Raw genomic sequence first — 16158 nt, 5'->3', positions numbered from 1 at the left:
ATCTAATAAAATAGTGGCTGATTTTTAAAGGTGGAAGTTTCCTAACTCAGTCTAAGTTTATTTACAAAGTTACTCTCGAAGCCTGTCCTTTAATTCCAGATGTACGCAGAACTCTCAGAGGCGTGAGAAAAGCATTCTGCACACACTCAGAAACGCTTTCATCTCTAAAATTGTTTGATACGGTCTCGAACCAGCTATGGCGTTTAAAAGCAGTCCTTTAGCCTTCGTCTCAAAACAGACCTCGAAGCATCACTAATTTCCCTAAATCGCTTCACAACTTTTCTCGAGGCTTCTCTTATACAGCGGACAGCAATTCCCACAAAGCCCCGCGGCGACAAGCCGATAGGAAAAAACGGAGCCTGAGCATCGTGATGCTCTTCGGGATCGGCAGTTCTATTAAACTTCGTCCTCGGCACGAGGTTTTGCATCGCTATTCACCGTCCTCAGCCGGGCGCCGTTGGAAGAACTACGAATCCCGTCAAGCTTTGCGACACGCATGGTGAACGCGCGCGCGCGAAAGAACGGGCGCATGGATTGTGCGTAAGCGCAGAGGGACCAGGTGGTTTGGCTGGGCATTCATGTGGAGGTCAGCGCTGCAGCGCGAGGTGAGTTAGGTTGGTCGATCAGGCGACCTTTGGGCGTATTCTGTTTCCTTCGCTTTCCGCCGTTTCTTTCCCCTCTTCCTCCCTCCCTTCAGCGGTATGCAAAGACTCGCCAAGTGCAGAAAAACTGCAGAAAAAGGGGAGAAAGTGGAAGAAGTAGGGGAAAGGTTTGGAAAAGACGGAGATGGGAAAAATACGGTGGCTGGAAGGAGGTCCTGATTTTCTCCATCCCGTTCTTGGCGAGAGGAAAAATTGCAAACTGGTGCAGCACCTAGACGCTCGCCAAAGTTGCATAGCAATAGGAACAATAGAGAGGTGGAGTAGGGTGGTGTGGGTGGCAATGATTGGGAAGACTCCTGGAAGTGGGCCAGTTCTGGAAGGCGAGGGGGGCAAGGGCAGTGACCCGGTGGGGCAGGAGCCTGAATCTTTTATTAGAAGCCCGGAATCTCTGGCAGGCCATCTGCCCCACCACCTTGCTTTTCATGGCATTTGCTAAAATAAAGGTGCAGTGGCACTGGATCTGATGTTCATCTGATGTTCCCCGGAACAATGCATCCTTCTGCAGCAACTGTGGGAAGCTAATGTGGGGGGAGGGGTTCCCCAAGGAAGTATCTGAAAACCAAATCGAAGGAAGCATGAAGGTTAATGCTGCAGTGACTGCTGGGAGTTTCTGAGGCAAGTAGGCTTGATTAATAGTTTGCTAGTTGATTCCTCCCCTTGCTGCAGTTGCTTCTTGTCACTGACCAGAAAAAAAGGACCGGGGGGGGGGGGGGAGAACCTGCACACACATGCTTTTGTGTGTTCCCATGTATTTGAACAGATTTGAACACAGTGCTTTGGTGACTATCTCAGCTGTGCCAATCTCTCCTCTGTCCAGGTGTCAGAAACTCAGTTTATCTGGATTTAACTAGGAATTAGGTATTTGCCTTTAAGCAGGGTGGATGATCGGTTTTGAATCTAGGAGTTAAGAAATCATACTAAACAAAATGACACCTGATATAGAGTCCACCAATCTAGCCAGACTCCCAGCATTTTCATCATTTGTTTCAATTTTAATCTTTAAAATGTTGAGTATCCGCATAGTTTTCAATGTAGAAAATAATGCAAATGGTGACAGTAGGAGTTTATATGAGTAGCAGAGGCATTCGCCTGCCTTCACATCCTGCCCAAATGAACTGATAACTTTTCTTCCTCCTAGTCTAGTCATAGTTGACATTTTCATGTTCACTTTCCTGTTTCCTTGTAAAGATAAAAAAGAAAAACATAATGCTCAATTCTGCAAAATAGAAATCCTCCTTCAGGCAAGAGCTCCATCTGCGACTATTGATGTAGCTTATTTATAAAAATTTAATTGCATTTCACCAAAAAAAAAAAAAAAAGGACGCCAAAGAAAAAAAAGCGCTCAGGCTCATTGCATGTTAAGGGAGCAATGTGCACCCTTAGGGGTCAGCGGATACTTTATATTTTCAGATCTGAGGTCAGAGACAGAGCTCCAGACTTGCCCCTTGCAGCTGGAGTAGAAAGGACTACACTGACTGCTCTCCGATGTTGGGAAAGCCATTTCAAAGAAAGAGAGGTGACTAAAGAGGCCAGGGTACAAGTTATTCTGAGGTCTCTCCCGTCTCTTTTGCCCTCTCTCCAGAGCATTCCAGCTATGGGGCATGTTAATCCAACAAAAATGCAGGGTAGCGGGGGATGGGGAGGCTAAGATCACCTCCACTGCTCTTCCCACTCTACACTGAATACTTGTAAGCCCCCAAGCTCAGGACCTTGTGGCCATTGAAATAGGCTTGTGCCTTAAAATAGCAAGAATGATACTGTTTGTCAGGGCAGAGTTCCTCCAGATGTGTTGCACTGCAATTTCCTTGATTCCTAGCCACCTGTTTCACTATATCCAGTGTCTAATACTGCTATTCCTTTCCTATCTGTTTTTGAAGGTGTGATTTTCTTGGAAACGCAGAAGGAGGGTTTCATCTGATCCTGATGGCTGCCAAGGTCCTTGAGACCGTTGGCAAACTTGGCCTGGGCCTGGCAGTTGCTGGTGGAATCGTCAACTCTGCTCTTTATAATGGTGAGCAGGCCAGTCTTCTGTAATATTCACCCATTCAGTGGAACACTTTGGTTGTTTGTGACTGACTGAGGGGCTCCTGGAATTCTTGAACAGAGGATAAAGGATTGCATGGTAGAGACAAATAAGCTGTATATCATCTTGAGCAAATGGGAATATGCTGGATCTGTTTATCATGACTGGGATAGCTATTAAGATTGGAATTAACAGGAAGCCAAACTCTTTCTTTAGGCTCAGGTTGTGTGTTGTTGTTGTTAGTTGCAAAGTCGTGTCCGACCCATCGTGACCTCATGGACAACATTTCTCCAGGCCTTCCTGTCTTCCACCGTCCCCCAGAGTCCACTTAAGCTCACACCAACTGCTTCAGTGACTCCATCTAACCACCTCATTCTCTGCCATCCCCTTCTTCTTTTGCCATCTATTGTTCCCAGCATTAGGCTCTTCACCAGGGAGTCCTTCCTTCTCATTAGGTGGCCAAAGTATTTGAGTTTCATCTTCAGGATCTGGCCTTCTAAAGAGCAGTCAGGGTTGATCTCCTCTAGGACTGACCGGTTTGATAGCCTTGTGGTCCAAGGGACTTGCAGGAGTCTCCTCCAGCACCACAATTCAAAGGCTTCAATCCTTCGGCGCTCAGCCTTCCTTATGGTCCAGCTTTCACAGTCATATATTGCAACTGGGAAAACCATAGCCTTGACTATACGCACTTTTGTTGGCAGGGTGATGTCTCTGCTTTTTAGTATGCTATCTAGATTTGCCATAGCTTTCCTCCCCAGGAGCAAGTGTCTTTTAATTTCTTGGCTGCAGTCCCCGTCTGCAGTGATCTTGGAGCCCAGGAAAGTAAAATCTGTCACTAGGTTGTGTAGTACTGACTTTATTTTTTGTTAGTATTAAGTTTGTAAGTTGGATTGTCTGTTGACTATCATATCAGACAATGTATTTTGTATTCGATGTTGTAAGCCGCCCCGAGGCCTTGGCAAAGGGCGGCATAGAAATGTTTTAATAAATAAATAAATAAAATAGTGTATATACTAAATGAAATAATATTGATGGTATATAAAATAGATTGGTCCATATGCTTAATAGGGTCCAGAGTCAGAAATTAAGAGAGAAATGTTGCCAGAAGGGGTGAACACACATACCGTAACTCTGAATATAATCATCTTCAGAGACACAGAACCTTGTTCAGCCCAAGGGCTGAAATCCATGGAAAAGAAGTGCTTGGGAGCTGTATGCCAGTGGTGAGAGGGGCCAAAGACAAAACAGGTGAAGCCGGGTTTAAAATCCTCAGCCTGTGTTACCTTAATGTTCTTACAGCCAGTAAGCAGGCCTTAGGAGGGGCATTTCAGCCATTTAGAATTGGCTGGGGAAAGCAGGGATGACTTTCTGGAGACTTCTAGAGGGACAAACTAGCCCCTTGGAGGGCTTGGTTTGGCTCCCAGTCCTGAAATTCTGCATCTCAATCTCCTGGGATGGAAGAAAATGGTCTTTCATGTTCAGCCTGTCACATGGGCCAGTTGCACATCTAAAACTACTGAGAGAGGATCACCCAGTGGATCCAGAGTTTTGCACAGTGCTATGATCTTCCCCAGCTTGCTTCATTTGCTTGGCTTAAAAAATGTGCATGCCACCTTTCAGGAATAGTCCTCCTACAGTTTACAAACATAACACATTTACCAAACAATTCCCAAAACGTCAGCAATTAAAACCCCCAGCATTATACGTGAACCAGGTCCCTGAATGTTCAGCCCTGCCTAGTTCAGGCATCTCCACCAAGGTGATGCCTCAGCTCATCTCTCCAGCCTTCTTCACAGGGCATTTGGTCATATGTGGCCCACAAGCTTGTCATTGTGTACATGTATATGACTCAGAATGGATGTTGCTTCCAGGATTAATGATGGTGACATAACAGTTCAATAGTATTTGCCAGTGCAACGTTGCTGATGGTGTGTGTGCATCTGCCTGTTTTTTGCCCCTTCTCTAGTGGATGCAGGCCACAGGGCTGTCATCTTCGACCGATTCCGAGGTGTTCAGGACATAGTGGTGGGAGAAGGGACCCATTTTCTCATCCCTTGGGTGCAGAAGCCGATAATCTTTGATTGCCGCTCTCGACCACGCAATGTTCCTGTAATCACTGGGAGCAAAGGTGAGCAGGGGAACAGATTCAAGTTTTTTAGAGTCAAAGGCTGAAAGGGATACTGAAACACAAAGATAAATTATTCCACTGGGGCTCTGTTATGGAAATAGCAGTGAAAAAAATAATAGCATTCTAATGCTCTTGTTTATACATGCCCACAGTTTTTTCCTCAATGGTTTTCAAAGTTGCTTAGTCTTAACAACACAACATTTTCAAGGCAACAGTAAACCAAAATGTCAAACAAGACCTTCTGTTTCATGTGTGCAAGGTTCCCTTCACTACTTGCTGTGCGCTTGCCCTGTCTGGTCATCAACTGTCCTTTTTTCAATAGAACATGTTCAAGGCTCTTCAGGGCCCTACAAGGCCTCTGTGCTGCTTGTTCACATCCCCACATCTGGAGACTTTTCCCGTTCCTTTGAGCAGACCCTGCACAGCCCCCCAACTTGTCTCATTATCTTCCAGTCCTGAGCAAAGTAGTTACCAAGACTGTGGCAGGGTACTAGAGGGGGCATGGCTTGGGGAGCATCCCGTGGGCCAAGCCCAAAGGCCTGGTGGTCAGCATTTGGTTCCCCTCCACTGTGGCAGGCAGGCAGGAAGGCCAGGCCACTCTACAGAAGTAGAAACAACTAGCTGCGGAGAAGAGCATCTTCCAGACATGGAACAGGAGAAAGACAGTGGGGAGAGTAGATACTTTCTGCATGGCAGAACTCACGAGAAGGGCAAGTGGTGTATTCAAAGGCAGCAGGTTTGTTTGTTTGTTTTTACTAGAAGTTTTGGCCTTATTCCATGTGGTCGTGGTTACCAAAGTGTCCCAGGGAATATTCAGGTTCCTCAGAAATTTATCAAGGATCCCTCAGTGAGGAAGCTGGTAATGACAATGTTCCCAGAAAGACAATGGGCCACCATAATGCCACAGGGTAGTAGTGGGTGTGAGACCCAGCATGCCTGGCTGTCACCCTCTAGAATGTCCCAGAATCCTTTGTAATGCACAGGGGTTGCATCACAAGGACTTTTCACCACCCTGGGAACAGTTCTGTTGAGGAGAAACAAGACAAGTCTGCAGATGTAGAAAATGATTACCCAGTTTTTGGTGTGCCCCCCCCCCCCCGCCCCTTTCCTGGCTCCTAAATCCTGCTGGAGTCAGACTTTCTGTAGCAAAGGAATAACACCTAAACTTTAGCAGATGCAGTTGTCTCCTTAAAAAAGCAATGTACAACCTGTCTTTCCTTTCTCTAAGGATAGAAAGGCTGAGCCTGGGAACTGTTTACTCATAAATATAGTGCATTCGCTCTTTCCTGTTCTGGCTTGGTAGCACTTGTATTAGCTCAGAGGAGCTTACTGCTTATTATCTGATTAGACTATTGTTATCGCATCTCTCAGCCAAAAGGACTCCAAAGTGTTTTATGCACAGTCAGTAGAAAAAATTCCCACTGCCTATGGGATTACAATCTAAAAAGATACAACATATGAGGAAAATGGGGTGGAAGGGGAAGAACTAAAAATAGTCCTTCAGCAGGGCTACTGACCCTTCTTTTCCTTTCGCTTTTTTACAGCCTGTTGGAATAGCAGCTTGTAGTGAGAGCTGAGAAAGAATGTTAATTTGTCAAGGTGCTTACTTGCTCTACCTTTCTTCCTCTCTACCTGGTAGATCTACAGAATGTCAACATCACTCTGCGAATCTTGTTCAGACCAGTGACTTTACAGCTTCCTCGGATTTTCACCACTATTGGCGAGGACTATGACGAGCGAGTGTTGCCCTCCATCACCACTGAGATTCTCAAATCTGTGGTGGTAAGTGCTGATGGGATGATGCCCATGCAAACTACCTTGTGCTTCTTGCACACTTCTGAGCTTTTGTAGGCATCTCTCTTGGCCTGAGTACTTAATTTAGGGAGTCACTGGAAAGGGAGAAGGCTATTTTTCCTTGTTTCCTATTATTCTGTCTAGATCCTCTGCAGCAGGCTTCCTAATGTCTGCTGCAAAGGAGGTTGTTGGCAGTAAAAGGAGAAGAGCTGGGAATAGCAAGAAATGCAAGTCTTCCTCAGCTTTCCAGTGGTGCTGATTGGTGCCTGTGTTCTTATGGCGTCAGCAGGGTGTGGTAGGGCTAAAGCCTATGGCTGACCCCACAGGATATCAGCTGACCAGGTGGCCCTTTATCCCACTCTGACAAGCAGCCCTTACTGGACAGGTTGCAAGAGTGCAAGGCCTCACAGCGCCTCTTCAAGCTGTTTACACATTTTGTTGTTTCAGGCTCGTTTCGATGCTGGTGAGTTGATCACGCAGAGAGAGCTTGTTTCCAGACAAGTGAGCGAAGACCTCACAGAAAGAGCAGCAACATTTGGACTCATCCTAGATGATGTTTCTTTGGTAAGAGACCTCCTGTGCTAGAGGCGTTGCTGATGGAAAGTGGATTATGGTCAAAACTAGGAAGTGTGGGGGAATCTGTGGCCCTCTGGATGTCGCTGGGCTACAGTTCCCACCATCCTACATGATTGCCAGTACTGGCTGGGACTGATGAGAGTTGGAGTCCCACAACGTCTGGGGAGCCACAAGGTGCTCACCACTAGGCTAGAGGAGAGGGACCTTTAAATGCCACACTTGGGACCCAGGGGCTGCAGCAAGAGCCCAGATGTAGTAAGAAGGTCTCTATTAGGAGCAAATGCTGAAAAAGGATTATTGTCTCAGCATAGAACCTGATTTTTTAATTACGAATGCAGTTGGGCATTGCAGTCAGCCTGCACAATGCATGCCAGCCTTTCCCTACCTGGTGTGCTTCGGATCTGTTGGACTGCAGTTCTCATTATGCTGTTATAGTAATGATGAACCTATACCTCTGGAGGGTGCCAGGTTGGAGAAAACTGAGCTGAGCAGAGACACGGATCATTTATTTTGAAGGATGCTTACAGTACAACAATTCGGGAAGAGCAAGTTCACGGGCTCCCTCTGCTGGTGATAATGAAATGTTTGGCTGGAGATGAAGTTTCTGTCAAATGTTGTGCATGTGTCTCAAATCTGAAAAACAGCCTTGTGAAAGTTTCAGAACTGGACAGTTGAATGATGGAGTTTAGAAATTACTATTATTACTGCTTCTGTCTTGGAGAGCAAGTGCAGCATTTCAGTGGTGGTTCTAGTGTAGAACATGAAATTTAGAGTTCAACCTAATGCTTTTATTTCTGTGTCAACATCTCTAGGATTGTGTGGTTAGATAAAGTCTCATCCCATTGATTTCAGCTGAGTCTGGATGCAACCCTGTGATTTGCAGCCCGACAATGTTGATCTTAAAGAAATTCTATGCAGTCCAGCACTGTGTTCAATGAACTTATTCTGTACTCATTCTTTATAGAAGTATAGAAGTGCTTCTTTTTTTTACACTCATTGGACATTGATGAACGATATCCATTCTAGATTTTTTCAGAATGTACAATATCATTCTGAAAATATCCAGCAAGCTTTTGGATGATGTGTGGTTGTTTTGGATAGTTGTTTACTGTAATAAAAAGGGTGGATTTTGTATTTTTATGCATTTCAATACTTGGATGGTTTTATGCTTGGTCGTGGTGATGCTAAAATGGGTTACTGGGTGGACATTAATCTGTATTACAAATAAAAACCATTTTAACTGTCTTAACTTTCACCCTGCTGGGAACCCATGAAAGGCTAGGAATTTCTCTTGAAGAATGTTTGTTGCACTCATAAAACTACTAAGTTCACAGAATTCTTTTGCTACACATAATTGTAATAAATGTTCAGAAGATTAAGGCAGTAATGAGAGCCAGAATAAAGGGTGCACCAATTTGGAGCAAATGTATATTATTAGTCCAAAAATTATAAGCAAATGTAAGGGAAGCCAAGCCCCTCAAGTATCAAAATCTCTGCTTATGCCCTAATTGCTTCCAATTCTGAGTAGCCATCAGTCCTGGGGAAAGCTATGCAAACAAGATGAACATACCAAGACACACATCCTTTGTCCATTGTGCATCTTGCCTCTTGTGGGAAACACATCAGCATTCAAATCATTGCATTCTGATTAGGGTATTTCTAACCAGTCCATTTCGGTTCATCTCTGGACAACTTACAATATAAAACACGTAATAAATACAACGTAAAATCATTAATTATGCTAAAGCCTTTGATTGTGTGGATCACAACAAATTGTGGCAAGTTCTTAAAGAGATGGGAGTACCAGACCATCTTATTTGTCTCTTGAGAAACCTGTATGTGGGTCAAGAAGCAACAGTGAGAACTGGACACAGAACCACTGATTGGTTCAAAATTGAGACAGGAGTTCGGCAAGGCTGTATACTGTCACCCTGCCTATTTAACATCTATGCAGAGCACATCATGAGAAAGGCGGGGCTAGATGAATCACCAGTTGGAATTAAAATTGCCGGTGGAGGACAGGAAGGCCTGGAGGAATGTTGTCCTCTCCCTTTGCACAGCAAGTGACAAACCAGGATGTCTTCAGTTACCTATGATTTTCTGTTATATCCAAACCAGGAAACTGTGATTCGTGGCTTCTGAAATGCCCAGATATGAAGCCATAGTTTTGTTTATTATATTTATATCCCTCCATTTTTCCTGCAAGGAAACATGGTGCTTTAATCATCCTTTTCTCTTCTCTATTATATTTTCACAACCTTACAGGGAAGGTTAAGGTGAGAGTCAGTGACTAGGCCAAAGTCAGCCGAGCTTCATCATGGCTGAATGGGAACTAGAACCCCAGTCTCCCAGTTCCTAGTCCAGCACTGTAACCAGTGTCTTGCCTTGTTCTAAAATTACTAACCGTATTTTATCAGGTTATATGTAACAAGAAACCATATTAACAAAGGCCTTTGTGATTTATTTGGACTCATGCTATAGGAGTTAATGTGTATGTCTTAGTTTATTAAGCCAGGATATGATCATCTGAGCTTGACTGGCTTTTGTCATGAAGAATTTCCAAATCCTGTCCTTGGTTGATGGCTTTGAGTACATAACAATTCCAGCAGCTGCAGCCAAGCAAGTTTTCATGTGATTGATGCTTAAATGAAAGCTGCACATCAGCTGGGGTCCCAACTGCCTTTGGAATTGATCATGTTTCTCCTTCTTTATTGAGGGCATATTGTCATAGTTTATGGAGTGTGTTTCTTTTTTCCCTCTTAGACACATCTGACATTTGGTAAAGAGTTCACAGAAGCTGTAGAAATGAAGCAAGTAGCCCAGCAAGAAGCCGAGAGGGCCAGGTTCATAGTGGAAAAGGTGAGGACATTGAACTTGCCAGATGGTCTTGGCATCTTCCCATGGAGAGATGGTTCACCTCCTTATCCACTGCTCATTTGTAGGATCTTACCACCTCTCACACACTTTTTCTACTGTACAAATACTTTATAGCAGGGATCTGGTGCCTTCTGGGTATTTTGGACTAAAACACTAATCAGTCCCAGCTAGTATGGCCAGTGGTCAGGGAATGGGAATTGTAGTTTCAGACTGGAGAGCACCTGGGTTTCAGGAACTTGGGAACATAAGAAAAGCCCTGCTGAATAAGGCCAAAGACCCATCTTGTCCACCAACCAGTTACCCAGGGTAGCTAGGAGCAAGTTCCCAGGCAACTGGTGATGACTCTGAAACCTTCCGTCTAGTCACATCCATGGAGCAAAGTCTAACTTTTAGAGTCATTTAAGTTAATACTTTTTCTAGGGAAGAGGGTTGGAGGAGACAAAGAGAGAGATAACTTGACAAATAGGGAACAGAAGTCTGAAGGAAAGAATGGGAGAAAGATGCAAGGTAGACTAACAGCAAGCTTATGAGGGAGCATCATTGGGGACAGCCAGGCAAAATAGTTGTGGGAATAGGCGGACTGTTCTAAAAGTGAAGACTAGAAGCATGAAGCATGATGGGGTGCAGGAGCTTAGAAGGGTGAGATAAAAAACTTAAGAGAATCTCATGGCAGAACAAGTACAAATAAGGAGAGGAATCCTTTGATAGCTGTCAGATGGAACCAGAGAAGAAAATGAGCTTGTCTCCTGCTCAGAGGTGCCATTTGGGTACTTTTCTAAACCGTGGCACCTGCTGATACCATGGGTTTGTCAGTACAGCAACCCTTATTGCAATCCATGGATTATTGGTGAGGGGTGGGGCTTGTTGCCTTCAAGCAACCCATCCTAAGGGAATCAGTTAGGGTTTGCATGATGTAACAGCCCATCATAGGTATAAAATTCTCTCTTGCTTACCTTGTCTTGTCAACTCATTCAGTGCTTCCCTGCCCATAGCCACACTTTATGAGGTTGTAGAAATTCCTTGGCTGTTAATGGAGATGAGTAGAAGCTGCAACAAAAGGTTGCAGCAAATTCTCGCTTCCTGTTGGGAGTTCTGCTGTTCAGGGCTCCTGCCAGCCTTGTCTACCTCCATTCATCTCATCTCATCCCACCATTCTTTTTCTAGCTGATTGTCAATACCAGCGGTTCTTGAGCGTTCTTTGCCCTGACCAGACTGCTGATTTAAAGAGTTGCGTGTGCATCCTTTAAGTATTACTTTTGCAAATCTTGATGTACTTCAAGCCTACAAATATCCACCCCCCATCTTCTCACTTGCTCCATTTTAGCTAAAATTCTCTTGCTCACCATGAGAGTTCACTGTTAGAAGTAGGTGCTACAGAGATCATCCCCTCCCCCTTTTCCTAATGCCATTGTCTGTTCTCTCCTCTCCTTCCCCAGGCAGAGCAGCAAAAGAAAGCAGCTATCATTTCAGCTGAGGGGGACTCAAAAGCGGCTGAGCTGATTGCCAACTCGTTGGCTTCCGCAGGTGATGGCCTCATCGAATTGCGCAAGCTTGAGGCAGCAGAAGACATCGCTTACCAGCTCTCACGGTCTCGTAATATCACCTACCTGCCATCAGGGCAGTCCATGTTGCTCCAGCTACCCCAATGAGTGTCCTGATTGTCTTCATCCCCACCATTTTTCTACTATAAAATAACCAATTAGCCAAAAGCAATCACTGAGGTTTCCCAGTATGGGGGCTGAAAATACAGGAAAAGGAAATAAAAAATGAATTGAAAATCCCTTGATCTTAAAAAAAAACAATCTTTCTCTCACCCTATTCTGTTTGGCAGAACAGTATTTGGAACAAAGAAGTGGGGAGTTGGAAGCTAAGTGGGGTGTGTGTGTTTTTGTGCTGCCTAACTTGATCCTAGTGCATCCTATGGAGAGAACATCTATTTTTAGCCAGAATTTGCCCTCTCAGTTCATTTTAAGTTAATTCTGGCTCATACCTTCAGCACTAAGCCAACTTTGGTGTGCTGCCGTTTATGGAAAAGAGTGGAGCAGTTTTTCTTCGACCCCTTCTTTCCTGTCAGATTGAGTATCACACGTGGGCATATCAGCATAAAAAGCTACCTTTGCTGAATTTCAAAATGCGTAAAACCCATGTTAACCTGCAGCAGGGCCAAGTATAACATGCAAAATGGTTTCAGGCCTCTTCAGCTGAGAGCAGAACATTTCTGCATGGAATTACAGGTTTTCTGCCCTTCACCTAAATCTCCTTTCTTGGGATCAGCTCTCCTCTGGCCTTCCATGCTGATGTTATCTGCCACTGTACAGGAAAAGACTGATGATGCAAATAGCAGGCATCTGTTTCACATTCTCACCCTGACTGTAAGAGAAGGTTTATTCCACTGATGGTCCGATTCATTCAGTAGTGTGTTATCAAGGCTCTTTTAATTCCTTTAAAAGATGTTCACTAAGTAATGGAGCTGCAAAGGTTTAGATTGTATTAACCAGCCTTCAGTAAACTAACGAATAAAGTGTCCCTTCTTAACTGTGTGGTTTTGCATTTACAATAAGGCAATGTCAACTAACATCAGTGTTTGATTTTTGCCAGTCTCAAAACATCTGGTGGTTACCAGGCTGGGAAAGAGTGTTTCCCCACTGCCCCTTTCTATCCAGTATATGCTAAGGAAGCTGGCACTAGTTCCCATTCCAGGCCTGTTTTCAAGCACCGGCACTGCAGCAGGTCTCCAGGGTGCATTTTGAATACAAGGCATAAAAGGAAACACTCTTCCCAGTCGCTGCTTCTTTCCTCTCAAGCCACTGCTTCCTGCAATTTCATGTTTGCTGCAGTAGGCAATGCTTCCCAGTGGTTTGGAGAAGGGTCTGTGGCTCAGAAGTAGAATGCATGATTGCATGCCCAAGTTTACAGCTTCAATTTCCAATAGGGCAGTCATTCTGAACTGTACTGAGCTTGATGACCTGACCTGGCATAGGCGGCTTTCTCTGTTGCTGCACCATTAGCACTTCTGCCTTATGTGAAAACTAAGTGGACCACCATTGGGCTTTGGTAGCATGTCCCCTACCTGCCAGATTGCTCTGGTGGGTGGTAGGAAGGCAGGTAGTAAAGCCTTTCTGCCAAGAAACAAGCCACATAGTCTTCAAGTTTTGTCTCCTCACAGAACTGGTGATGCAAAAAAGGAAGGTGTGTGATCCTTGGGCAAGGGCAAGGGCCAAATTATATTCTTAAAACTCCACACATGTTCAGAAAGCATAATTGCTAGACTAGCACCACCCAGAAATAGTTTTGTATGAGCAAGGGCATACGTCTATGAGAAACAAAACAAAAACATGGCAGGGATGCTTCCTGTTAGCAGAATGCAATTAGGAAAGTGACCAGGTGGGTCTCTTTGCAAAAGCAGTCTGGGAACAGACCCACCCCACTACAAAGAGGATGGTCTCATTGTCCTTGATGATTTTATGAGACATCAGGGCAGATGTTCAGGTGTGCTGAGCATTGAAGTCCTAAACATCTGGAGAGGTAAATTACCCCCATTCCTGCCTTAAGGTACCAAGGATCCAACCTCTTTAAATGTAGGGCTTTAAAGGTAAACACACTATCTAGGATCTGGTGATGGCTAGATTGCTTGGATTAGGAAGGCTGATGCCAACTGGAAGACAATGCAAGACAAGAAATACAGGCACCTTCTTTCAGTGGCCTTGGCAGTGTTTACTCATTTGCATTAAACACTGCAGTGCACAATTTAATAAAAAGTTTAAAATTGTTAAACACATTACTTAGCACATGTGAATATGAATTTTGAATTCAGTGTAAATATGAATTTTGTTTGCTTTCTGAAAGCCAAGAGAGTGGTTGGTGGCTTTTCCCTGGTAAGAAGTTATGCTAGCTGAAATGTCCGAAATCCATACGTGGACGGCTTTGACCAAGTGTTCACAGCAGCCTCACAGATGTTATGCATGGCATAAAGACACAGGCATAATCCTATGCATGTTTATACAGAAGTAGGTCTTGCTATGTTAAATATGGCTTACTCCAGGGAAATGCATATATAGGAATGTAGGCAATTTTTGTTCTTTGTCCAACCTCTTTTTTAAGTGGGAAACATTCATAGATTTGTGGGGGGGTGCTGTTGCATCCATGTTCTGATTGGGGGATTCCATAGGCAACTGATTGTCTTACCTACTGCATGAGCAGAATGTTGGGCAAGATGATTCCTTACTTCAATCCAGCATGGCTCTTCCCATGTTTTTAACAGCAAATATACGAGTAGCAGACGAATGGGTCAGTGCAAGAAATGGGGTTTTGCTGTCTTTCTGATCCTCAGAAAGAGAGCAAAATGGGCCAGTGGCCTTGGATAAGCTTGACACAATCATGTCCATGCCATTGCTGGGATCCAGATGGAGAGGAATTGGAGGGGGCTCCATGCAGCAAGAGGACTGCAGGACAAGGCCTTGGGGGGGGGACACATGTGGCCCATGGACTGCATGTTGGACCACCCTGTCCTAAACCAAACATGGATACAGATGCTTAGGTGTTAAAGGTTTCTCCTTGACGTTAAGTCCAGTCACGTCTGACTCTAAGGGGCGGTGGTCATCTCCCATTTCCTAGCCAAGGGAGGCAGCGTTTGTCCGCAGACAGTCTACATGGTCATTTGGCCGGCATGACTAAACACTGAGGTGCACAGAACGCTGTTACCTTCCCACCAAAGTGGTACCTTTTTATCTACTTGTATTTGCATGCTTTTGAACTGCAAGGTTGGCAGGAGCTGGGATGGAGCAATGGGAACCCACCCCATTGTGCAGATTCGAACCGGTGACCTTTCAGTCAACCAGCCCAGCAGCACAGTGGTTTAAAGCACTGTGCCACCTAGCTTGTAATGTGATTTGTGGGGGGAATACTTAGCATGCATACATTTAAAAAATGAGCATATAAAATTGCATTCAAAACCATGCATACATTTGAAAATGCACACAAAATGCATACTTTTCAAAAATGCACATAATCAATGCTAGAAAATGCATGCATTCCAAAGATGTGCACAATCAACACATACATTTGAAAAAATGCAAATGAAAATGCACATGGATTGTCAGGCTAAATAAATAAATTGTGCAGATCTGAGTTGGAATGAGCTTTGGGTAGCAATTCTGAGAACTTCTGCAAGCTCAGGTTTTGCTCATTTGTGCATCCCTTATCACAGGTTCAATTCTTGGCATCTCTAGTTAAAAGGAGTATGTTGTTCATAACAGGGAGAACACCAGAAACTCACTGCTGTTAAAATTAGACAATACTAGGCCAGATGGTTAGGTAGTCTGAGCTGTTCTAAGACAGTTTCCAATGTGCCCCAGAGAAAATACTGCCAGCTTCTGCATTTATAGAAGCACTAGAGCAGGGACGGCTGTTGCTTGGCAAACAAACACATGGAGCAGTTTAGGACAAGAACTTAAGGCTTGATGCAGTTGCCAAGTGAAACCACAGGGAGGATATGGAAGGTAGAATATCTGTTGGGATCATGGCCAGGATGCCTGAGGAGAAAAATGCCTTGAGAAATATTCAGGGGCCAGGAACCATCTCTGCAGAAGGTGGATTAGGTCATTGTTAACTTCCAAGCATTAAGGAGACGACAGGGAAATTGCAGAATTGATAAAGATCTGCAGCTAAGACACAGACATGTTGCTGTGTTGGCAAATTGCTGGAGCACAAGGACAGGTGTGGGTTTGCCATGGATTGTCCTGTCTTTCTCTGCCCAGGCAACATGCCCTTTCATGTCAAAACTGAGATCAAAGCATGCAGGGGGTGGGGTAGGGGGAAATAGCAGGCAACCGAAACAGCCTTGTGACAACAGGAACTGCATTATCACCCATGGGACACTTTGAACACATGTTGGCAGTTTGGATTACAGGCAGGGCCACCTCCAGGATCAAGGAAGCTCAGGGCAAAGTATTTTCTAGTGGGCGCCCTTTTTGGTCAGTGGGCCCTGAAGGTCTGTCTTGGTTCAGGCAGTAGTGCTCCAAGCAGCACTGGCAGCAAAACATAGCCGTTCCTGTAATTTTCCAGAATGCCCCAGAGCACTGCTCAGGCCCCTGTAGGAG

General features: G+C 44.6%; 1 protein-coding gene across 1 annotated transcript; it reads left to right on the top strand.

Annotated features, from left to right (window-relative positions):
• The first annotated feature begins 538 nt into the window (after positions 1-538).
• PHB (prohibitin) lies at positions 539-12595 on the top strand. The gene is made up of 7 exons (XM_044444499.1): positions 539-605; positions 2540-2673; positions 4652-4813; positions 6453-6595; positions 7055-7171; positions 9947-10042; positions 11497-12595. The coding sequence occupies exons 2-7, from the start codon at positions 2586-2588 to the stop codon at positions 11707-11709; spliced, it is 819 nt and encodes a 272-aa protein (XP_044300434.1). The 5' UTR covers positions 539-605; positions 2540-2585; the 3' UTR covers positions 11710-12595.
• Positions 12596-16158: the final 3563 nt, after the last annotated feature.

This window comes from Varanus komodoensis, unplaced genomic scaffold (assembly GCF_004798865.1).
Source record: "Varanus komodoensis strain SLA01 unplaced genomic scaffold, ASM479886v1 scaffold45, whole genome shotgun sequence".
Lineage (NCBI taxonomy): Eukaryota > Metazoa > Chordata > Lepidosauria > Squamata > Varanidae > Varanus > Varanus komodoensis.
The sequence above is the reverse complement of the archived record's forward strand: the minus strand, read 5'-3'. Positions and strand labels throughout refer to the sequence as shown.

Coding starts and splice junctions, on each gene's coding strand:
- PHB (XM_044444499.1), top strand. CDS start 2,586: ATGGCTGCCAAGGTCCTTGAGACCGTTGGCAAACTTGGCCTGGGCCTG. Junction 4,814..6,452: donor TGTAATCACTGGGAGCAAAG/GTGAGCAGGGGA, acceptor TCTACCTGGTAG/ATCTACAGAATGTCAACATC. Junction 10,043..11,496: donor CCAGGTTCATAGTGGAAAAG/GTGAGGACATTG, acceptor CTCCTTCCCCAG/GCAGAGCAGCAAAAGAAAGC.